General features: G+C 43.4%; 3 protein-coding genes and 1 long non-coding RNA gene across 4 annotated transcripts in view; 1 reads left to right on the top strand and 3 right to left on the bottom strand.

The window, feature by feature from the left end:
- Positions 1-24,936, bottom strand: part of LOC116980360 (interferon-induced GTP-binding protein Mx3-like) — a 281,647-nt gene that overhangs the window by 174,402 nt on the left and 82,309 nt on the right. The gene's annotated exons all lie outside the window — the stretch shown is intronic.
- The window catches only part of LOC116980363 (interferon-induced GTP-binding protein Mx3-like), a 445,599-nt gene that overhangs the window by 353,085 nt on the left and 67,578 nt on the right, over positions 1-24,936 (bottom strand). The window lies entirely within an intron of this gene.
- LOC116980364 (interferon-induced GTP-binding protein Mx3-like) overlaps positions 1-24,936 on the bottom strand; it is a 59,259-nt gene that overhangs the window by 7,294 nt on the left and 27,029 nt on the right. Inside the window, exons 8-13 of the mRNA XM_033032522.1 lie at positions 23,189-23,311; positions 21,731-21,875; positions 19,657-19,815; positions 18,647-18,723; positions 15,313-15,513; positions 13,282-13,537 (exon numbers count right to left, since the gene is read on the bottom strand). Of these exons, the coding sequence (XP_032888413.1) occupies positions 13,310-13,537; positions 15,313-15,513; positions 18,647-18,723; positions 19,657-19,815; positions 21,731-21,875; positions 23,189-23,311 (933 nt within the window). The 3' untranslated portion in view covers positions 13,282-13,309. The remainder of the gene's footprint in view (positions 1-13,281; positions 13,538-15,312; positions 15,514-18,646; positions 18,724-19,656; positions 19,816-21,730; positions 21,876-23,188; positions 23,312-24,936) is intronic.
- LOC116980371 lies at positions 16,641-23,905 on the top strand. Its single transcript, XR_004413948.1, has 3 exons — positions 16,641-16,661; positions 21,501-21,506; positions 23,801-23,905. It is a non-coding gene; the product is annotated as an uncharacterized LOC116980371 (long non-coding RNA).

Here is a 24,936-nt window from a genome sequence, read left to right as displayed (position 1 = left end):
GCTCGTGCTTCAGGGCTGATAGGGAGGTGGAAGTGGAGGGTGCTAGCAGCCAGATTCCAATCATTTTCCCATCATTTTGGTAGGCATAATTAGTTCAAGTGAGTTTATTGTCATGTGTCCCTGTATAGGACAATGAAATTCTTGCTTTGCTTAAGCACACAGAAAAATAGTAAGGCATTTACTACAGTACAGATAAATGTGTCCATACACCATGATATAAATATATACACACATGAATAAATAAACTGGTAAAGTGCAAATAACAGAAAGTGGTTGTTAATAATCAGAGTTTTGTACAAGCCAGGTTTAATAGCCTGATGGCTGAGGGGAAGTAGCTATTCCTGAACCTGGTTGTTGCAGTCTTCAGGCTCCTGTACCTTCTACCTGATTATAGGAAAAATGTTAACAAAATAGAGAGTACAGAGGAGATCAATTAGAATGTTGACTGGGTTTCAGCAACTAAGATACAGAGAAAGGTTGAACAAGTTAGGTCTTTATTATTTGGGAAAGATAGAAGAAATACCCACCATGGTAGTGATGTTTTCTTAAGGAACTGTTTACTGGCAGTATCTCGTTCTATTACAGAATTTTTTTAAAAACCAAGGGGCTGCTGGCACAGAGTCCCCATCTCGACTTGCCAATCCATTCTGTGAAAGCAGAGAATTGGGATCTTGTAAAATCATGGAAAGAAGAAAAGCTGCAACCTAGGTGGACTGGACCCTACCTTGTGTTATTAATCACCGAGACAGCAGTACGAACAAAAGAAAAAGGGTGGACACACGCAAGCTGATTTAAGGGTCCTATGGAGGCCCCATCGGACAATATCAGCCCATGGACCGTGCGTGAAGGGAAGGAACCATTGACTTTATGCCTATTCGGATGTTGTATCATTCCCTGCGCACGAGGGCTTGCTCAGCGATTGCTAGAGACAGCCCTGACAAAGAACAGCACCGTCATGATGGCCTTCAGAACACAGTATGACTAGCGAGAGGAGGAAAGGGAGGCGAAGAATCAGCTGCTAGCACTAGAAAAGGAAGATATAGTATAAATCAAGAGTTGCGTAGCAAAAAGAAAAATGGTGGATTGTGAGAGAAGGGTTAATAGGGATGGTTGATTTATACTAGAACTCTGAAAAATATAACTTAGAAAGAAATAAGGTGTCAGCAGAAGCCAGACTGCTGGTAGAATAAAGTAACAATATACAGAACAGAGGGAACTTCTAGATAAAGAAGTAACAGATAAAAACTCCAGCAGAAGCCTTTGACGTCAGGAGATGTTCCGAGACATTCCTGGACGTTCTCGTGGGAATGTGGGCTTTATGTTATGATTGGACGATGCTAGATGGGGAGACATGAGGTAGTGACCATAGTAAAGAAAGGTATAAAAGATAGGAAGCATCTCCATTTTTGTGTGTCTCTAGAGGATGATAGAGGAGAGACTCCCTTTTCTGCGCAGAAATGTAATAAAGGAAAACTTGTTTCTTTGATTTTGTCTCTGAAGAGATTGTGATTGATTTTGCATATAACCATATAACCATATAACAATTACAGCACGGAAACAGGCCATCTCGACCCTTCTAGTCCGTGCCGAACACGTATTCTCCCCTAGTCCCATATACCTGCGCTCAGACCATAACCCTCCATTCCTTTCCCGTCCATATAACTATCCAATTTATTTTTAAATGATAAAAACGAACCTGCCTCCACCACCTTCACTGGAAGCTCATTCCACACAGCCACCACTCTCTGAGTAAAGAAGTTCCCCCTCATGTTACCCCTAAACTTCTGTCCCTTAATTCTCAAGTCATGTCCCCTTGTTTGAATCTTCCCTACTCTCAGTGGGAAAAGCTTATCCACGTCAACTCTGTCTATTCCTCTCATCATTTTAAAGACCTCTATCAAATCCCCCCTTAACCTTCTGCGCTCCAAAGAATAAAGCCCTAACTTGTTCAACCTTTCTCTGTAACTTAGTTGCTGAAACCCAGGCAACATTCTAGTAAATCGCCTCTGTACTCTCTCTATTTTGTTGACATCCTTCCTATAATTAGGCGACCAAAATTGTACCCCATTCTCCAGAATTGGCCTCACCAATGCCTTGTACAATTTTAACATTACATCCCAACTTCTATACTCAATGCTCTGATTTATAAAGGCCAGCACACCAAAAGCTTTCTTTACCACCCTATCTACATGAGATTCCACTTTCAGGGAACTGTGCACAGTTATTCCCAGATCCCTCTGTTCACCTGCATTCTTCAATTCCCTACCATTTACCATGTACGTCCTATTTTGGTTTGTCCTGCCAAGATGTAGCACCTCACACTTATCAGCATTAAACTCCATCTGCCATCTTTCAGCCCACTCTTCCAACTGGCATAAATCTCTCTGTAGACTTTGAAAATCTACTTCATTATCCACAACCCCACCTATCTTAGTATCATCTGCATACTTACTAATCCAATTTACCACACCATCATCCAGATCATTGATGTACATGACAAACGACAGTGGACCCAACACAGATCCCTGTGGCACCCCACTAGTCACTGGCCTCCAACCTGACAAACAACCGTCCACTATCCATCTGGCATCTCCCATTCAGCCACTGTTGAATCCATCTTGCTACTCCACCATTAATACCCAACCATTGAACCTTCTTAACCAACCTTCCATGAGGAACCTTGTCAAAGGCCTTACTGAAGTCCATATATACAACATCCACTGCTTTACCCTCATCAATTTCCCGAGTAACCTCTTCAAAAAATTCAAGATTAGTCAAACATGACCTTCCAGGCACAAATCCATGTTGACTGTTCCTAATCAGACCCTGTTTATCCAGATGCTTATATATATTATCTCTAAGTATCCTTTCCATTAATTTGCCCACCACTGACGTCAAACTAACAGGTCTATAATTGCTAGGTTTACTCTTAGACCCCTTTTTAAACAATGGAACAACATGCGCAGTACGCCAATCCTCCGGCACTATTCCCGTTTCTAATGACATTTGAAATATTTCTGTCATAGCCCCTGCTATTTCTACACTAACTTCCCTCAATGTCCTAGGGAATATCCTGTCCAGACCTGGAGACTTATCCACTTTTATATTTCTCAAAAGTGTCAGTACTTCCTCTTCTTTGAATCTCATAGTTTCCATAGCTACTCTACTTGTTTCCCTTACCTCACATAATTCAATATCCTTCTCCTTGATGAATACCGAAGAAAAGAAATTGTTCAATATCTCCCCCATCTCTTTTGGCTCTGCAGATAGCTGTCCACTCTGACTCTCTAATGGACCAATTTTATCCCTCGTTATCCTTTTGCTATTAATATAGCTGTAGAAACCCTTTGGGTTTACTTTCACCTTACTTGCCAAAGCAACCTCATATCTTCTTTTAGCTTTTCTAATTTCTTTCTTAAGATTCTTTTTACATTCTTTATACTCCTCAAGCACCTCATTTACTCCATGCTGCCTATAATTATTGTAGATCTCCCTCTTTTTCCGAAACAAGTGTCCAATTTCCCTTGAAAACCATTGCTCTTTCCGATTTTTACTATTTCCTTTCAACCGAACAGGAACATAAAGATTCTGTACTCTTAAAATTTCACCTTTAAATGTACTCCATTTCTCTTCCACATCTTTCCCATAAAACAAAATGTCCCAATTTACTCCTTTTAAATCCTTTCGCATCTCCTCAAATTTAGCCTTTCTCCAAACAAAAATCTCAACCCTAGGTCCAGTTCTGACCCTCTCCATAATTATATTGAAACTAATGGTATTGTGATCACTGGTCCCGAACTGTTCCCCAACGCATACCTCTGCCACCTGACCCGTCTCATCTCCTAACAGGAGGTCCAGCACCGCCCCTTCTCTAGTAGGTACTTCTATGTATTGCTGCAAAAAACTATCCTGCACACATTTTACAAACTCCAACCCATCCAGCCCATTTACAGAATGTGTTTCCCAGTCTATGTGTGGAAAATTGAAATCTCCCACAATCACTACCTTGTGCTTACTACTAATATCTGCAATCTCCTTACATATTTGCTCTTCCAATTCTCGCTCCCCATTTGGCGGTCTATAATACACCCCTATAAGTGTTGCTACCCCTTTCCCATTTCTCAGTTCCACCAAAATAGCCTCCCTAGACGAGCCCTCTAATCTATCCTGCCAAAGCACTGCTGTAATATCTTCCCTGATAAGCAATGCAACATCTCCACCTCTTGCCCCTCCAATTCTATCACACCTGAAGCAACGAAATCCTGGAATATTTAGTTTCCAATCACAGCCCTCCTGCAACCATGTTTCACTGATCGCCACAACATCATACTTCCAGGTGTCAATCCAGGCTCTAAGTTCATCCACCTTTCTTACAATGCTCCTAGCATTAAAATATACACATTTAAGAAACCCACCCTCTCTTATTCTCTGTTTTTTGTCTTTTTCTTCTCTCTCCCCTACATTTTGGGTCAGAGTGCTACCATTCTCTGCCTCCTGCCTCACACACTGACTGCTAGCTTTCCCAATTTGAGTCCCTCCCCCCAACCATACTAGTTTAAAGTCTCCCCAGTAGCCTTTGCGAATGTGCATCTCACAAATGGGGGCTCGGTTCCCGGATCAATTACTCCAACCAGCTGACGGGAGTAGACGGACGAAGGGAAGGTGCACCCTGCTGAGTTCAGCAGTCTCAGACTCCTTGCTTGCCGCCAGCTGTTTGAGCAGTAGTATCCAGGACCACACAGAGAGACACGAGAAACAAGTGATAGCAAGTGTGGGAGTGGTTGGAAATCGCGAAAAGTCAATCGAGCAATTTCTGTGCACAGACCCAGGTAGGAACAATGACTAATAAAGTACTTCCTGGGCGATTGTAAAGGCCTTGTGGTTGACGCCCTGAAGGATTCAGGGGGCTGCAAGGCAAACCCAGAAGGGAGGGGAAAAGGCTGTGGGCCAAATCCCCGCATTCTGCCCAATAGTCCGTTGGGGCAAATGCTGGACCCTGGAGGGCAGGAAATACCCAGGGGTTGGAGAAGCCAACAATGATAAGTTATAGTCAGTTGGGAAAAATGCAGAGCTGCATATGAGCAGGAAGTACCCACAGAAAATGCAGAGCCGGAGGTGGCCAAAATACCCAAGGGAAAGAGAAGACAGGGGCCGGGGTGGACGAAGATCACCCGGCCACCAGGACGGGGAGTCAAAGGGCAGAAGGGGAAGATAAGAGGTTCGGTAGAAATTAGACCCCTGAGGGAGGTACCTAGGAGAGGACCCTGAGGGGGAAGGGAGTTTGCCTCCTTGAAGATTCATTAGGTCTGACGAGAACAGTTAGATCAATTCCTGAGAGACAGGAAAATTCCTGAGACACAGGAAAATTCCTGAGACAGGATGATAAGGGATTTACTCCCGAAAGTAGCAGATAAGAAGACGGCAGAGGCCGTGAAAGGGGGATGTGATAGAAGACGGCAAAGGCCGGGGACAAGAGTGCAGGCAGGGAGAAAATATAAATTGAATAATCTATTTGAAGTAAGAATGAAACAAAGTGATTTGTTTGAAAACTGGTTTGGAACAAATGGTTGAAATGAGCAAGTTGTAAAATTGAACACAGACGCCCCCGTGGCGGAGGTGGGAATTCCCACTGTGTTTGGGCCGTAGGGGATTTTCTCTTGATCTGCTGTATGAAGGGTGACAAGTCCTCCTTTGAGTCTTTGTTGAAGGCATGCTTCAATGATGTGTTGTAAGGGAGTGCCACAAGTTGGACTGCTGCCCCATTTGTGAAGGCTGGCCAAGCAGGGGCCATGTCCAGTCCTGAATCTATTCAGCGTCGAGAGAGAGAGAGACAGAGAGAGACAGAGAGAGAGAGAGAGAGACAGACAGAAAGAGAGAGAGAGAGAGAGACAGACAGAGAAACAGAAGTAAGAGACAATAGATTATCCCTTGGAGCACCCATGAACTGAGAGGGCTTAAAAAAATTTTTTTTTTTTAAATGGATTAGGGCTTTGGAGGAGGAGAACGTGGGATGATTGTTGGCCATGGAAGATTTGAAAGCACCATTGGTGAAGTGGTGGGAATCACTAAGTAAAACATTTAAAATGGACGATGTAAATTGTAACAATGACCGGCAATAGACTACAAACATTGCCGCCGCTCACAAACTTACCGGCAACAGCGCCACCGTTAGGTCAGCTGCTGTTACTGCAGCCTGACTACCGGCCACAGCGCCATCTTCTGGTTGGATGCCGTCATGAACGAGGGTATGCAGGCCCCTCAGCAAATGTTACCCACTTAAGGTGAACCCGAAGGAACAAAGGGGAATGAAAAAGTGGAGAGTTGAAAATGAACAAGAAATAGAAGGCAACCAGTAGATGAACATTATATTATGAACTATTGTGGTGGAAGCCATTCTTCTTAAAGTCAAGCAGAATCCGTAAACAGTTGGTCTCTGCTGTCAATGTCAATGAACAAAGCCCCTGGTTGAAAAGACTGAAATAAGTGATGAACTGACACAAGTGAGTCCTATGACGGAACCAAGCGGGGCCAGAGAATTACATGCCAATAATACATGTCTTGGGGAACTTTTCCTCGAAAAGTCCTATCAGGAGTGAAATTAATCTGGAGATTATAAGACCTAACAGGACTGGGGTCCCCAAGAGAGAGGAAGGGATTTAAGGAAGGATGTCAAGAAAGGCTAGGATGAGGTAGGTTTTTTAATTAGATGGGAAAGGCAGAGTTGAAAGTTGAGGGGGAACTTCTTTACTCAGAGAGTGGTGGCTGTGTGGAATGAGCTTCCAGTGAAGGTGGTGGAGGCAGGTTAGATTTTATCATTTAAAAAAAAAAAAATTGGATAGTTATATGGACGGGAAAAGAATGGAGAGTTATGGTCTCAGCGCAGGTAGATGGGACTAGGGGAGAATACGTGTTCGGCACGGACTAGAAGGGTCGAGATGGCCTGTTTCCGTGCTGTAATGGTTATATGGTTATACCCTTAGAAAGTATTTGCTGATGTGGACAATTTGTTGGTTTGTTCCACAAGTAAAGAGAGAGAGAGAGAAATACTTCAGAATATAAGACAGCAGATGATGACCTTGGGAAAGGCAGGATATAGTTCAGACTAGGTCGGAAAAAAATGTTGAAATTGTATGGTGAAACGGAAAAAATACATGTCAAAGAAGTTAAATTAAAATGCAGACAAAGCAGCTGAAACAGCATCTGGAAGAGATGTCCAGGGTGAGTCTGAATCGATTTAGGTATAAACACTAGTGTCATTTATGATGAATAAGGTAATTAAGAGGTTTGGTAAACCTACAGAAATCAGCTTTGACAACGGATTGTTTTCATTTGATGAAAAGAATAAATGGAACATTTGTGTAATGCTCTGCCATTGGCACTGAAGAAATGTTGCATGCAAACTAACCAGCCGTGGGTGGCACAATGGAGAAGTCCCTGCAGGGGACCGAGTTTGGAACAGTTACAGATCGAATTAAAAAAAAAAAAAAGTATATGAAACAGTTAATAATGATATACAAGTCTATTTATGAACAGGTAAAGTAAAAGCTGTCGGAGATGGACCAGGGGGAAGGACCCTTTAAACCTGAAGACAAGGTGTATGTATGAGTTTTCTAAATCACCGACCGATGTTCGTTTAGAAGGTTGAGATATCTAGTACAATTTCAATAATTACATGAGGGCTGTCCCGCAGGTACGAATAGATAATAGCCCTGAGGTAAGTGAACAAGAGGACAAAGAAGAGTAGAGTTTTAACAAGAACGTTGTTTGACATCAGTGGTGGGAAATAATGGAAAGGATACTAAAGGCAATATTATAGGGATTTGGATAAATAGGGTAGGATTAGGAAGAATTAGCATGGATTTGTGATTGTGATATTTGACTAATCTTGATTTTGTTCCTTAAAAAAGAGGTTATTAGGGAAATAGATGAGGTTAAAGTGGTGAACTTCAGTAAGGCCTTTGACAAGGTTCAAAAAGGAAATAAGGTTGGTTAAGAAGAAGTTCGTAAGGAATAGCAAGATGGATTAAAAAGTGGCTGTATGGGAAATGAGGGAGAGTAATGGTGGATGGATGTTTGTCAGGTTGTAGGTCAGTGACTAGAGGGGTACCTCGGGGATGTGTGTTGGGTCCACTGTTGTTTGTCATGTGAATCAATAATATGGATGTTGGTGTGGTAAGATAGATTAAGAAATATGTAGATGATACTAAGATAGGTGGTGTTGTGAATAATGAAGTAGATTTTAAAAGTGTACAGAGAGATTTAGGTCATTTGGAAGAGTGGGTTGAAACATGACAGGTGGATTTAATGTTGATAAGTGTGATACATCTTGGCAGGACAATTCAAATTAGACGTACATGGTAAATGATTGTGAATTGAGGAATGAAGTTGAACAGAGGGATCTAGGAATAACTGTGCATAGTTCCCTGAAGGTGGAATCTCATGTAGATAGGATGGTAAAGAAAGATTTTGGTGTGTTGGCCTTTATAAATCAGAGCATTGTTTATAGAAGTTGGGTTGTAATGTTAAATTGTACAAGGTATTGGTGAGGTCAATTGTGGAGTATGGTGTATAATTTTGGTAGGCATAATTAGTTCAAGTGAGTTTATTGTCATGTGTCCCTGTATAGGACAATGAAATTCTTGCTTTGCTTAGGCACACAGAAAAATAGTAAGGCATTTACTACAGTACAGATAAATGTGTCCATACACCATGATATAAATATATACACACATGAATAAATAAACTGGTAAAGTGCAAATAACAGAAAGTGGTTGTTAATAATCAGAGTTTTGTCCGAGCCAGGTTTAATAGCCTGATGGCTGAGGGGAAGTAGCTATTCCTGAACCTGGTTGTTGCAGTCTTCAGGCTCCTGTACCTTCTACCTGATTATAGGAAAAAGGTTAACAAAATAGAGAGTACAGAGGAGATCAATTAGAATGTTGACTGGGTTTCAGCGCAGAAGGTTAAGGGGGGGGGGGGGGACTTGATAGAGGTCTTTAAAATGATGAGAGGGATAGACAGAGTTGACATGGATAAGCTTTTCCCACTGAGAGTAGGGAAGATTCAAACAAGAGGACATGACTTGACAATTAAGGGACAGAAGTTTAGGGGTAACATGAGGGGGAACTTCTTTACTCAGAGAGTGGTAGCTGTGTGGAATGAGCTTCCAGTGAAGGTGGTGGAGTCAGGTTCGATTTTATCATTTAAAAATAAATTGGATAGTTATATGGACGGGAAAGGAATGGAGGGTTATGGTCTGAGTGCAGGTAGATGGGACTAGGGGAGAATACGTGTTCGGCACGGACTAGAAGGGCCGAGATGGCCTGTTTCCGTGCTGTAATTGTTATATGGTTATGTTTAAATGGCTCCAACATTTCATGTATTTTTTGTTATCTGGAGAAAACTATTGCCCTGAAGAAATATACAAATTTTAAACAAACCCGTGACTTTTAAGATAATCCATGAAACATTTTAAATGTGAAACCCTTTGGGTAAACCTGCTGCACATTTACTTTCCTTATAATGGTGGAGGCACTGGAGGTTTTCTTCATATTGCTGCCAACTCTGTACTTTCTAATGCTCGAGAAAGCTGGTCTTACAGGCAGTTCAACTGGTAAGACTTTCGCTTCTGAATCAATTGTCAGTAGTTTCAAATCATATTAGATGCCTGAAAACCATGTTGTAGCAATGTTATAGCTGGCACCTTTTAGATATGTTAAACTAACATCTTATTTGATCTGTGTAGGAAGGAACTGCAGGTTTAAACCAAAGATAAGACACAAAATGCCGGAGACAGGCAGCATCTCTGGAGAGAAGGAATGGGTGACATTTCGGGTTGAGACCCTTCTGCAGACCTAGCGTTTTGTGTCTACCCCATTTGATCTCTCATTTTAAATGATAAAAATGGGCAATATCCTGTTGTTCCAACTGAAATTTACCTCAAAACTCACTTCACAGAATCACAGTGGTGCAACGCTAGAGTTGCTGCCTTACAGTGCCAGAGACCCGGGTGTTGTTTGTACGGACTTTGTACGTTCTCCCCGTGACCTCCGGGTGCCAGCGTTCCCTCCCACATCCCAAAGACATGCAAGTTTATATATTAATTGTAATACCACCGGGTGGCGCCGTACGATGGTAGCCTCGCCAAGTCTGTCTCATCCTTTTCTTTTGGTGTTTTTAGCCTGTTATTAAATGTATGTTTTAGTGTATCTTTAGTTTTGTATTATGTGTGGGGTGGGAAACTTTTTAAAATCTCTTTCGACGGAGACGCGACTTTTTCTGTATCGTAACTCTGTCCGCACTGCGGCCTAACATCGTGGAGCTAGCGGTCCCTTGGTTGGAGATCGACTTCAGGAGCTCCAACCGCCCAGACTGCGGATAGTTTAACTGCCCCAACCGCGGGAGAAAAGGAGGGAAGAAGATAATACGTTATTGTCTTCCATCACAGTACGCTGTTGAACTCACTTGAACTAATTATGCCTACCAAAATTATACACCATACTCCACAATGTTTATTTTTATGTTGTGTGTCTTGTTACTTCCTTGGTACGACTGTGTGGCAAATCAAATTCTTTGTATGTTCTTACATACTTGGCTAATAAATGAATTACAATTATTCAGCTTCTGTAAATTGTTCCCAGTGTGTTGGATGCAACTAGTGTACGGGTGATTATTGGTCGAAGCGGACTCGATGGGCCGAAGGGCCTGTTTCCACTGTGTATCTAAAATTAAATCTTTGGCCATTTATCTCATTGCTGTTTACAGCGCGAGGTAATCGGATAAACCAAGCAGTCAGAGCGGAATTGTGCAAATGCCACAGAGATAGGTCAGGATTGAACCTAGGCCGCTGGAGCTGTGGTACCAGTTCTTCTGGTCTCATCTTTAAGAGTTTGGTGAATTGTGATTGCTGCCTTAGTTCCAAGTCTAGAGCACTCTCTTCCTTAAATACAGTGACCAAACCTGAATGCATTCAGTGAACGAGTCAGTCTAATGGTGTTTCTCTAGGACTGAGTCTCTACATAATTGTGGCACCCCTTCCTCATTCTTGAACTTGAAGGAATTGAAATACAATGCAAAACTGCGCTTGATCTTTTATATGGGCCCACAGCAAAAGACCCGAGATGTGGACAAAACTAAGGGTCAGTGGCTGTTCGGAATCTTGAGTTCAAAGTCATCGCATCTAAAGAGGAAGCACGAACCAAGCTGCCTAAAGAAATTTGAGATCTTGGGGAAGAACAAGATGATGAGAACTTGATGAGGTGAATTTTACTTTCTTCCAAAATTATAACACAAATGTTCTTCAGCATTGTCTCGCGTCAGATCAATTCCCACGAGTTAGAACTCGAAGGGTGAAATATATATATCTTTGGTCACCAAATGTGGTGCAAGTGCATCTGCCCTTGGGTGTAATCACTTTCCACAATTAAATGAATGTGCATTAGTGTGGAATGTGCTGGGGAGGCATAGCTGCTGCCTTACAGCGCCAGAGACCCAGGTTCGATCCTGACTACGGGTGCCAGTCTGCACGGAATTTGTATGTTCTCCCTGTGACTGTGTGGGTTTTCTCCGGGTGTTTCGGTTTCCTCCCACACTCTAGACATGCAGGATTGTCCATTCATTGGCTTCTGTAAATTGCAAATTTGTTCCGAGTGTGTAGTATGGTGCAAGTGTATGGGATGGTCGCTGGTTGGAGCAGACTCGGTGGGCCGAAGGGCCTGGTTCAATGCTGTACGCCTACTGTAAACAAAGGCGACTATAGCTTGGTCAGCTTTCTCCAGGCATTTACTACTAGTGGTTTGTAGAGCAACTGACACATACTCAAAGTAAAGATCCAACAGGGTTATTGGTATATAATAAAGTTACACCGCATGTCGGCATCACTGTGTCTGCATCACGACTGGCAGCTTGTGTCAGGAGCCGGTAGTATAAAGGTGCCTGTGTGATGAAAAACCCGGCTGGATTATAGACAATAGTGGTGTGTAACATTTGTGCGTTAGTATTGATTAACATACAAGTGGAGCAGATCTACATGGTTAAGGGCATTCCCCCCCCCTCCCCCCCCATGCAGGATTTAAAACAAAATAAATCATAATAGCAATATGTTTGCTTCTTTTTGATGCAGAACTAATGGGTTTATTACCAATTATCCTACGACTGAACCAATGTATATTAGAAATAACTTAGCAAGACTACAATGCCTTATGTGCTACGTTGAATAACATTTTAAACAAACATTCTCTCAGCAATGTGAACAACCAATACCAGAGAAAAAACTACAAATGCAACAAATAAAACATATCAAACACTAAATTCCACTCCGTATCCTTGTGAATGCTATACCTGATAATTATCTATTTGCTTCCAAGTCAAATCCGAATTTGTTTTAAAACGTGATTAATTTTTTCACACTTTGAATTCCAATCTCACATCCAAAACATTATACAGAATGTAATTGCCGGGGAACATTAGCAAAGTGTAAAAACAAAGTGCAGGAGGAACTCAGCGGGTCAGGCAGCATCTGTGGAAAAGGGCAGAAGACGTTTCGGGCCAGGAGCTTTGTGCAAACTCAATCTCTTGTGTGTCCATTAAGCAATGAGATTCCACATAAGATGCATCAAAAAACAATTAAAGGTTCCTTGACGGCTTCAACAAGTTTACACCGAGCTGCTCAATATACAGACAATTTAAGGTCAATATGTGTAGGAAGGAATAGCAAATACTGGTTTACACCAAAGATAAGACACAAAATGCTGGAGTAAGTGAAGGGTCTCGTCACCCGTTCCTTCACTCCAGAGATGCTGCCTAGCCGCTGAGTTACTCCAGCATTTTGTGTCTTCCTTCAATTTAAAATCAATCCATGTTTTCCAGAGTTAGCCAATCTCAGTCAGGATGGGATGGGAACAAGTATATCCCTTGATTGGAAAGAGGACATTAGCCAGGAGGAAGATCACAAATATGGAAAATGGGTGAGGAGGACCCTAAGTTCCTCTAACGCAAATTATATAGTCAAAGAATGTGGAAACAGGCTCAACTTGCCCATGCTGACCCGCAAGTCCCATCTGCACTAGTTCCACCTGCCTGTGTTTGGCCCATATTCTTCCAAGTCTAACCTATCCATGGATAGGTTGTTATTCAGCAATTAGACAGGAATAAAGGCTGCTGGTACCAAAGAATGATTGTGAACTCCGAGACTAAACAGTAGTAAGGATTCAATCCCTTCAAGAGCGGAAGTTAGCAAGAAATATAAAAATTAGCAAACAAAATATAAACACATCTTTACAGTATTCAAGGACCTTCGTTCAATGCTCATTTAACCAAATATAAGCAATGTCTTCTGGGCTTTTCTCAATCGGTCTATTTTGCATTTGAGGTCATCTCTCTTCCTCTGTGTGTCTTCATCTTCCATTAGATAAACATTGATGCGATCCTTGTCTTGGATGAGTTGAAGCATCTCTATCCGGAGTTTGTCAGCAAATTCGTTTAAAATGTAGTAGCGTATGACCATGGGGATCTGGTCAGCCAGTCGATGAGAGACAATCTAGGAGTCGAGCACAGAAAATGAAGGAAGATAATGAAACAGGAAGCAAAATGAATTCCAGATTCACCACACTCCGATTAAATAAATTCTTCCTCATCTTCTAAAGGAACCTCCTTTAATTCTGAGGCTATGACCTCTGGTCCAAGACTCTCCCACTAGTGGAAACATCCTCTCCACATCCACTCAATCCAAGTCTTTCAGTATTCGCTAAGTTTCAATGAGGTCTGCCCGTCATCCTTCTAAACTCCAGCGAGTACAGGCCTGGTGCCATCAAATCCATCATTGCTCCTAAGGGTTCTGCCTTTTAATGTTACTGTACACTCGTCTTAAATTTCATCTCCCAAAGAACAACACATCACACCTGCCCAGATTAAACTCCATCTCCCATTTCTATGCTCATATTTTCAACTGATCCATATCTGGCTGCATTCCTTGACAACTTCTCTCCATCCGCGGCACCCCCAACTAATCGTGTCAACTGCAAACTTATTAATTAGCCCACCACGACAGAGATCACAGTACGGACCTCTGTGGAACACCACTGGCGATCGACCTCCAGTCAGAATAATATCCGTCCACCACTACCCTCTTGCCATCTCCAGCCAAGCCAATATTGGATCGAATCTACCAAATTTCTGTGGATCTGCTCTGCCTTAATCTCCTACTGTAAGGGGCCAGTTAAGAGGGAGTTAGATGTGGCCCTTGTGGCTAAAGGGATCAGGGGGTATGGAGAGAAGGCAGGGATGGGATACTGAGTTGGATGATCAGCCATGATCATATCGAATGGCGGTGCAGGCTCGAAGGGCTGAATGGCCTACTCCTGCACCTATTTTCTATGTCAAATGCTTTATCAAATTCCATGCAAATCTACCAGCCCTCAGTCATTTTCATCATGTCCTCAAAAGGCTCAAATCAGGTTTGTAAGACATGACCTATCCTACACAAACCTATGCTAATTATTCCCAATACGTTTGTGCTTTTACTAATGTGAGTAAATCCTATCCCTACAAATTTTTACCTACGAGTTCCTTACCACTGATGCAAGGCGCACGGGGCTATATTTTCCCTAGATCACCCATATTGACCATCTTAAACCAAGGAACAACATTGGCTATTCTTCTGTCCTCTGGGCCCTTGACTGTAGCTATTTTTATACAAAGTTCTCTGTGAAGGTCCCAGCAATTTCCTCTCTTGCCTCCTTTGATAATCTGGACTGGGTCCCAGCTGACCCTGGGGACTTATCCACCGTATTCAAAAGATCCAACAACAACATCTCCTGATATCACCATGCCCCAAAATGTCAACGCAGGTCTCCTTGATCTGACCATCCTCCATGTCCTCCAGTTGCAGACACCTCTGCTATGGAGAAACGTTTCCTACTTTCTACACAATTTTGTTTACCTCTATAAGATCCCTCCTCAGCCACTTCCATTCCAGAGAAAACAAATCCAGCTTTTGCTGGTGCCCCACTCTTTTTTGGGGGGCAATCTAAGTGAACGCTATGTCCAGCTTTTACCACATACACCTGCAAATGTCTCCTCATTCGAGTCTGAAGAAGGGCCCCGACCTGAATCGTTACCTATCCATGCCCTCCACAGATTCTGCCTGATCCACAGAGTTCTTCCGGCACTTTGTGCTTTTTGCTCAATGTTTCCTCATGTTGGCTCTCGCTCTTCCACCAATCATCTCAGTGGAATGAAGGAGGGAACAGTCCACCAATGATCGACAGGCAATGGCTATCTAATACGCTGCTGTGTCACACACAGTATATTTACCTTGTAATATGCTTGGAGATGATACGACATTTCTTGGATGCTGGCATTTGCAAGAGGTTGTGGCGAATTGGGTTTTGCTTTAGAAAGGCTTTCACTGTAGAGACTGTCTTGAGAATACACCACACTCTCAACCTTAATCTGGGCCTGCAGCAGCTTCTCTGCTTCCGTTTCTTGCTTCTTGCTCATATTTGCGATTATGACCTGCACACACAAAGACAAAATGTGAAAATGTCATGGAGCCCATTGGCCCTGCCTGTCCATTCTGACCAAGGTGCCCCATATCTACACCAACACCACCTGCCCATGCTTGGCCCATATCCCTCTTAACCTTTCCTATCCACGTACCTGTCCAAATGTCTTAAATGTTGTTATAGTTTCTGCCTCAACTAAGTCTTCTGGCAGCTCATGCCATATATCACCACCCTCGGTGTCAGAAACAATATCTATGACTACTGTCTGAGAAATAAGTATGGTTTGGAATTACTCACTGCACCATTGCATGGTGGTGGCTGAAGTTGCCCTTCATATTCCCATTAAATATTTCCCTTCGCACCTTAAACCTATGTCCTGCTTTTTCTTTCCCCACTCAGTATAAAAGGCTCTGTGCATGTGCTCCATCTACAGATGCTCCCCGATTTACGAGGCTTCGACTTGCGATATTTCAACTTTACGATGGTGCAAACGCTGGGCAATGGCAGCGAGCCGAAGCTCACTTCTGGTCACGTGATCAAATTGTATTAAATGCGTTTTTGACTTACGATATTTTCGATTTACTATGAGTTAATTGTAACGTAACCCCCAACGTAGGTTGAGGAGTAGCTGTATTCCCCCAATGATCTCATACACCTCTGTAAGATCACCTCTCATCGACCTACGCTCCCAAGGAATACAGCCCTAGCCCGTCCAAACTCTCCCTACAGCTCAGGCCCTCACGTCCTGGCACCATCCTCATACTGTAAGTCTTCTCTGCATTCTTTCCAGCTTAACAACATATTTTCTATAACAGGATGAGCAAAAACTGAACACAGTACTCTAACTGTGGCTTCACCAGCATCTTGTACAGCTGTAACCCAACATCTATACTCATGTGGTTAGATCCAGGCTCATTTTCTGGGGGGGTAAGTTTAGAATCCAAAATGGCTTTGGGCTCCATGAAACTACCAAGCGACCACCTACAAAATGTGCTATAGTTACTTGCCCAGACGATTCCAACAGCACCTCCCAATCCCACAACCTCCCACTAAAACCTTAGGTTTAAAGTGGCACGGTGGCATAGCAGTAGAGCTACTGCCTTACAGCGCCAGAGACCCGGGTAAGATCCTGACTACGGTGCTGTCTGTATGGAGTTTGTACGTTCTCCCCGAGAAAACTGTTATTTTCTCCGAGATCTTCGGTTTCCTCCCAGTCCAAAGGCGTACAGGTTTGTAGGTTAATTGCCTTGGTATAAATGTAAAATTGTCCCTAGTGTGTGTAGGGTAGTGTTAGTGTGCGGGGATTGTTTGTCGGTGCGGACTCGGTGGGTCAAAGGGCCTTTTTCCACTCTGTATCTCTAAACTAAACTAAAAATGAATTGGCCAATAGGTATAGGAGTTCACCCCTGCCTGCAGGTTTAAAATTAGTGTCACACGCCATCCTGACGGTGGTGTGGATTCACCTTCCCGAATTCCTACTTGAATGAGACTTGATTGTATTTATGTATATTTATGTATATCAGATCTGTTTGGATAACTTGCAAGACAAAGGTTACACCTTTCACATGATAATAATAAACCTAATGGTACTTAAGGAGGTGGCGCTGGAAATCGTGGACGCATTGGTGATCATTTTCCAATGTTCTATAGATTCAGGATCAGTTCCTGTGGATTGGAGAGTAGCTAATGTTATCCCACTTTCTAAGAAAGGCAGGGGAGAGAAAACAGGGAATTATAGACCAGTTAGCATGGCATCAGTGGTGGGGAAGATGCTGGAGTCAATTATAAAAGATGAATTAGCAGCACATTTGGATAGCAATAGCACGATCGGTCCGAGCCAGCATGGATTTACAAAGGGGAAATCATGCTTGACTAATCCTTTGGAATTTTTTGAGGATGTACCTAGGAAAATGGACAAGGGAGAGCCAGTAGTGTACCTGGACTTTCAGAAAGCATTTGATAAGGTCCCACATAGGAGAATAGTGAGCAAAATTAGAGCACATGGTATTGGTGATAGGGTGCTGACATGGATAGAAAATTGATTGGCAGACAGGGAAGAAAGCGTCGTGATTAATGGGTCCCTTTCAGAATGGCAAGCAGTGACTAGTGGGGTACCACAAGGATCGCAGCTATTTACAATATACATTAATGATCTAGATGAAGGGATTAAAAGTAACATTAGCCAATTTGCAGATGACACAAAGCTGGGTGGCAGTGTGAACTGTGCAGAGGATGCTATGAGGTTGCAGGGTGACTTGGACAGGTTGGGTGAGTGGGCAGATGCAGTTCAATGTGGATAAATGTGAGGTTATCTATGTTGGCAATAACAGGAAGGCAGACTATTATCTAAATGGTGTCAAGTTGGGAAAAGGGGAGCTACAATGGGATCTGGGGGGTCCTTGTTAATCAGTCACTGAAAGCAAGCATGCAGGTTTAGCAGGCAGTGAAGAATGCGAATGGCTTTATAACAAGAAGAGTCGAGTATAGGAGCAAAGAGGTCTTTCTGTAGTTGTACATGGCCCTCGTGAGACCACAGCTGGAGTATTGTGTGCTGTTTTGGTCTCCTAATTTGAGGAAGAACATTCTTGCTATTGAGGGAGTGCAGCGTAGGTTCACCAGGTTAATTCCCGGGATGGCAGGACTGTCATATGTTAATAGAATGGAGCGGCTGGGCTTGTGTACTCTGGAATTTAGAAGGAAGAGAGGGGATCTTATTGAAACATAAAAGATCATTAAGGGTTTGGACACGCTAGAGGCAGGAAACATGATCCCGATGTTGGAGGAGTCCAGAACCAGGGGCCACATTTTTAAGAATAAGGGGTAAGCCATTTAGAACAGAGATGAGGAAAAACTTTTTCACACAGAGAGTTGTGAATCTGTGGAATTCTCTGCGTCAGAAGGTGGTGGAGGCCAGTTCTCTGGGTGCTTTCAAGACAGCGTTAGATAGAGCTCTTAAAGATAGTGGAGTCAAGGGATATGGGGAGAAGGCAGGAACGGACTACTGATTGTGGATGATTAGCCATGATCAAATTGAATGGCGGTGCTGACTCGAAGGGCTGAATGGCCTACTCCTGCACCTATTGTCTATTGTTTATAAACCCCAAAACACCATTACCGAAAGGCAGAAGGTTCGTGTACTGTACCTTGGCAGCTTTGAACAGGTTACTAAAGGCACTGAAATGTTGCTCGGCAACGACCATAAAAATATCCCTTGTGATATCTGTAATAGTAAAAAGACGATATCACACATGCAACTGATAACCAAGATAAGACAATGTGGGGAACCACTGTGAGGGAGGGGGGGGGGGGGGGGGGGGGGGGGGGGGAAGAGTGGGGTGAGAACAAAGTCTATCTTCGGTTTAATCCAGCATCTGCAGTTCTTTCCCACACAAGTTTCAAAGTATCCAACTGCAGTCACTCCCTCTTCTCCCCTTTCCCATCGAGCAAGATGTACAGAAGTTTGAAAACGCACACCTCCAGATTCAGGGACAGTTTGTTCCCAGTTGTTATCAAGCTATCAAACCATCCTCCCACCAACTAGAGTGGTCTTGTGCTCCCATTTATCCCAGATGCAGTCCGTAAAAATAACTTTAATCATACTTTACTGGACTTTACCTTGCACTCATCGTTATACCCTTTAACCTCTATCTACACACTGTGGATGGCTTGATTGTAATCATGCATTGTCTTTTTAATGACTGGATAACACGGAACAAAAAAGCTTTTCACTTTTTTACGAATGTTTCATGCAAGCATAGTTTAACGACCTGAAATGTCACCCATTCAGTCATGGAGTGATACAGTGTGGAAACAGGCCCTTCGGCCCAACTTGCCCACACTGGTCAATGTGTCCCAGCTACATTAGTCCCACCTGCCTGCGCTTGGTCCATATCCCTCCAAACCTGCCTAATCCATTCCTTCTATCCAGAGATGCTGCCTGTCCCGCTGAGATACTCCAACATTTTGTGTCTATATTTAGTTTAACAAGACAATCATTTAGGCTTTTTGCTGTGGATATGGTAATGCATTGCAGTGTGTTCCTTGTTACAGGCTTAAGACTGAAGTAACCATTACCTTTGATGCATGTTCCTGCTTGGGTGCCCAGAGTTCTTGCAATTCAAAGAAGTACACCTTACGCATAGCAGTCACATACCTGTGATTGTCTTCAGTTTCGTAATAGCTGGATCTTCCAGTGTAGAGACCTCTTCCTTAATGAAGGATTCAAAGGTATTGTAGTTGACAAACCCCGGCAGCTCTCTTCCACGGTATGAGTTTTCATATTCGAGAACTACATTTTTCATGTGAGTTTGGACTGATAATATAAAAAAAAGAAAAATGTACAACTTAATAAAATCTATTATTTTCCAATCATGCATTTGATGGCAATGTCAAAGTCAGGCACTCTCTGCACTCTTTCCAGCTTAACAAAATCTTTCCTCTGGTAAGCTGACCAAGACTGAATACAATACTACAACTGCACCCTCACACATACATCATACCACTGCAACATAATATCCCAATTTCTATGCTTAATACCCTGACTGATGCAAGGCCAATGTACCGAAAGCCTTCCTGACCATCCTATCTACCTGCGACACCACTTTCAGGGAACTACACACCTGCACTCCTAGCTCCCACTGTTCCACAACACTCCCCAGGGCCCGACCATTCACTACGGCATGTTTGTGATCTGGGATCAGTTAAACACTGCGCTAGATAATGCAGCATAGTCTGAAGAAAGGGTTCCGATCCGAAACGTCACCCATCCAATTTCTCCAGAGATGCTGCCTGGCCCACTGAGTTACTCCAGTACTTTGTGCCCATGTCTGGTAGAAACCAGCATCTGCAGTTCCTTTCCACGCATGGAACAAGCTGTACTGTTTAACACAGACCTTGAGAGTACAATGAGACAGGCCAAGCCTGGAAGGAACAACATTAAACAAGATGGTTCCCTATTTCTCCTAGTATTCATCCCCGGCATCTACCATCAATGATCCCCACCATATCGTACTTGCCTCTTTTAGTTTAGAGATACAGCGTGAAACAGGCCCTGTGGCCCACTGAGTCCGCACCGACCATCAATCCCCGCACATTAACACTATCCTACACACACACTAGGGACAATTTACATTTATACCAAGCCAATAACCTACAAACCTGTACGTCTTAGGAGTGTGGGAAGATACCGAAGAACTCGGAGAAGAATCCACATGGTCACGGGGGAGAACGTGCAAATTCAGTACAGACAGCACCTGTAGTCAGGATCGAACTCGGGTCTCCGCCGCTGCAAGCACTGTGAGGCAGTAACTCTACTGCTGCGCCACCGTGCTGTCCCTTGCGTCTTCTTGCTGTCGCCATCAGGCAGGAGGTACAAATGGTGCACGACTAGCTTCAAGAACAGCTACATTCCAGTAACTATCAGGAACCCCTCCACTACTCTAATCCTACCTTGACAACAGAACATCACAGAGTGCCTCTATTTACATTAACATGGACTTGTTTCCTTATCATAATTGCATTTTGCACCAATGAATTTTTGTTTTTCAGTCTTCATTTAAAAAAAACCTTCTTGCAGAATTTTAAGTGTAAATTATATATCACAATATATTATAATCGCTGGAATGGGCCGTGACGCCGGGGCGCGGAGCCAACAAGACCAGGCCCGACCGCCAGCAGATCGGGGAGTGATGTTGACGAGTGAGAGGCGCCGGAGAGCGAGAGGGGCCGATGGAGAGAATGAGGGTCCGTCGTAAAGCCGTTGCCCACATGGGTGCCACCGGTCGGTGGAGGATGCGCCACTGAGAACCAAGAGGGACCCGGCATGGCTTTGATCCTGACTACGGGTGCTGTCCTTCCGGAGTTTATACGCTCTCCCCGTGACCTGCGTGGGTTTTCTCCGAGACTTTCAGTTTCCTCCCACACTCCAAAGACGTACAGGTTTGTAGGTTAATTGGCTTGGTAAATTAAAAAAATAATAATTGTCCCTAGCGTGTGTAGGATATGGTTAATATGGGGGGGATCGCTGGTTGACGCGGACCCGGTGGGTCGAAGGGCCAGTTTCCGCGCTGTATCTCTAAACTAAACAATGAGGGACCTGGCTTAAGGGGGGGGGGGGACCAAAAACGAGGGACACGGAGTAGGGGGAGGGCCGCCAAAACAAAGAGGGATCCAGTGGGGGGTGGGATTGACAATAAAGCATCAGTCAATCAATATATATTTATGCTCACATTTTGATACACAGTCGTTCAGGAATGTGTTCCATTCACAAAACTCATTTCGTACTATGGTGATGTACCTCACGCCATCTACCTTGTCCTGAGGTTCCTCCCCCATGGTCAGATTTTTAATGTGGCTGCAGAAGTTGTTGATTTTCTGGCAATTAAATCACAGGGTTTGTGAAGTTACCATCGCACGCATGTAGAAAAGCATTAACCAATAAAAACGGTCACCTTTTGCAGAAACAAGAAACTGCAGATGCTGTTTTACCAAGGAAAGACACAAAGTGCTGGAGTAACTCAGTAGGCCAGTCAGCATCTGTGGAGATCATGGATAGGTGACTCTTCAGATCATTGAAACTTACCGAATAGTGAAAGGCTTGGATAGAGTGGATGTGGAGAGGATGCTTCTACTGGTGGGAGAGTCTTGGACCAGAGGTAATAACCTCAGAATTAAAGGACATTATTTTAGGAAAGAAATGAGGAAAAATGTGTTTAGTCAGAGGGTGGTGAATCTGTCGAATACTTTGCCAAGTCAATGGACATTTTTAAGGAAGAGTTAGATTCTTGATTAGGAAGGGTGTCAGGGGTTATGAGGAGAGGGCAGGAGAATGGGGTTAGGTTGAAGAGATGGATGAGCCATGATTGAATGGTGGAGTAGACTTGATGGGCCGAATGGCCTAATTCTGCTCCAATGACTATTATTAACATTATTATTTATTTGTTATTTATGTGTATGTATGAGTGTGTGTATACACGCACTAAACATTTTTCTTCTCATTTATTATTATGTTTACAGTGTTTACGTATTCTGTTGTGCTGCTGCAAGTAAGAATTTCATTGTCCTATCTGGGACATGTGGCAATAAAGCACTCTTGATGGCTTATGGACCTGGAACATTGTGCTGGAGTAGGTGGTGGTGGTCAGTATTTCCACTCCCGGAATCGGAGGGAGATCAAGACGGGAAGGCGCAGGGCTGTATTTTCAGATTTTCAGTATTTTCCAATAACAGCTTGGACCACATGCAGGGGCAGAATGTTGAACTACACCCTGGGTGGGAAATGCCCACTTTCAGATTATCACCATTTTGACATATGGGGGGGGGGGGGGAATCCCCAGAAACAGGGGGCCACTTTCAACGTGACGTTTTGACATACTTTCGATGTGTAACCAAATGTTAGCGTTTGATGGCTCTGGGCCTGTACTTGCTGGAGTTTAGAAGGCTGAGGGAGGGAAGGTGGGGGAAATCTCATTGAAACCCACTTTGAATTCAGTTCATTCCCATCCTTTGGTCATTCCAGTGACTCCTCAGATTTGAAATTAGACCTGAAATGTACCTTTTGGCAGCAAACCTGCCCTTCGACACAGGGGAATGAAATGGCAGGCTGTACACGGTTCCAGCCTTGCTTACCCCCTGTTGCTGTGGAACAAAGCAGACTAAACACAGCCATGAAACAGAGAGGGCCTTACCTCGATTAAGAATGTTATTTGCTCGGAGTAAGAAGCGGGGACTGCGTGGCTGTACTTCTTGAGGGTTTGCAACGACTGGTTCAGCTTGGTTTCTATTTCATTTCGCAAGTGAGGCAATGATTTCTTGAAAAGACAGATTAAGTCATCAACAGGGTCACTATTTTGAGAGTCTGCCGATTCTGGTGCTCACCACTGCAGTCTACTTCCCAGCTTATTCCACCATCCCTTTCCTCTGAAGGAAGACCAGTACCTACGTATCTATTACAGAGCCTTCTATGGTCACGAGCTAACCCAGAAAGTTTTACATGTCAATACAGTACTTTTGAACAAAGATTCAAAGCAAAACAAAAATTCAGAAGAAACAATACAACCATTGTCGCACGTCAGCAATCTATTGGAATGGAGGGATAAATGCTGTCTAGAACTTAGGGCAGCACGGTGGCGTAGCGGTAGAGTTGCTGCATTACAGCGCCAGAGACCCAGGGTCGATCCTGACTGTGGGTGCTGTCTGTATGGAGTTTGTACATTCTCCCTGTGATCTGCCTGGGTTTTTCTCTGAGATCTTCAGTTTCCTCCCACACTCCAAAGACGTAAAGGTTTGTAGGTTAAAAGGTTTGTAGGTATAAATGTAAAAATTTCCCAGTGTGTGTGTACGAGTGTTAATTTGGGGGGATCGTTGTTTGGAGCGGACTCAGTGGGCCAAGGGGCCGGTTTCCGTGCTGTATCACTAAATGAAACTCAACTTTGGAGCGTAATACTTACTGTAACACACCTGTGAACCTGTCCACTTGGTTTTTGGTTTTTTTAAATTTTGTTAGAAGTACAATAATGTGGTACCACAGTACCTAATACATATTGACATATTACATTTCATATACAACTTCTTATTTTTAATTTAATAATAAAACAGGAGTAAGGAAGAAAAGAGTAGAAAAAGAGATTATCATAGAGATTGGAGCGTGAGATAGTAAGGTAGCCCGAAAGAAGAGAGAAGTACACGGAAAGGTACAGAAGAATGGAGAAAAGAAAGAGAGAGAAAAAGAAGAAATAGAGAAAGAGAAAGAAACGAATTAGAAAAAAAAAGGAGATTGAGGGAGATATACCTATTTAATGTTCTTGGCCACCCGTCACCTGATTCAGAAACATTCGATTTCTACGGTTGTGTTGCACCATATGCTTGTAAAAAGTTGATAAAAGGAGACCAAATCACTAAGAATTGGTCTGCTTTACCTGCTAGGAGGAGTCGCATTTCTTCAAGATGTGCCGTGGGCCTTTGGCCCATCGAGTCTACGCCGACCATCGACCACCCGTCCACACTACTTCCACGTTATCTCACTTTCTCATCCACTCCCCACACACTGGGGGCAATTTCCAGAGACCGATTAACCCAAAAACGTGCCCGTCTTTGGGATGTGGGAGGAAACTGGAGCAGCCGGAGGAAACCCACGTGGTCACGGAAAAGATGCAAACTCCATTCAGACAGCACCTGAGGTCGGGATTTCAGGTTTCCAGGTCACAACACCAAAAATATGTCTGCAGTTTATCCCGGAGAATTTCCCAAGAGCGCTGAAGTTAAATAAAACCAATTTTATATATACTAAGGGAGACAAAAACCTGCGATGGATAGTGAGGTCAAGAAATGGTAGGGAAATGTCGGAAATGGTCTAGGTGTATTTGAGTGCTGGATGGAAGTTAGTGGTGAAATGGATGAAGTCAGTGAGTTGTGTGTGGTTGCAGGAGGTAGCACC

Source organism: Amblyraja radiata, chromosome 14 (genome assembly GCF_010909765.2).
Source record: "Amblyraja radiata isolate CabotCenter1 chromosome 14, sAmbRad1.1.pri, whole genome shotgun sequence".
NCBI lineage: Eukaryota > Metazoa > Chordata > Chondrichthyes > Rajiformes > Rajidae > Amblyraja > Amblyraja radiata.
Note: the sequence above shows the minus strand (reverse complement) of the source record. Positions and strands in the feature narration are given on the sequence as shown.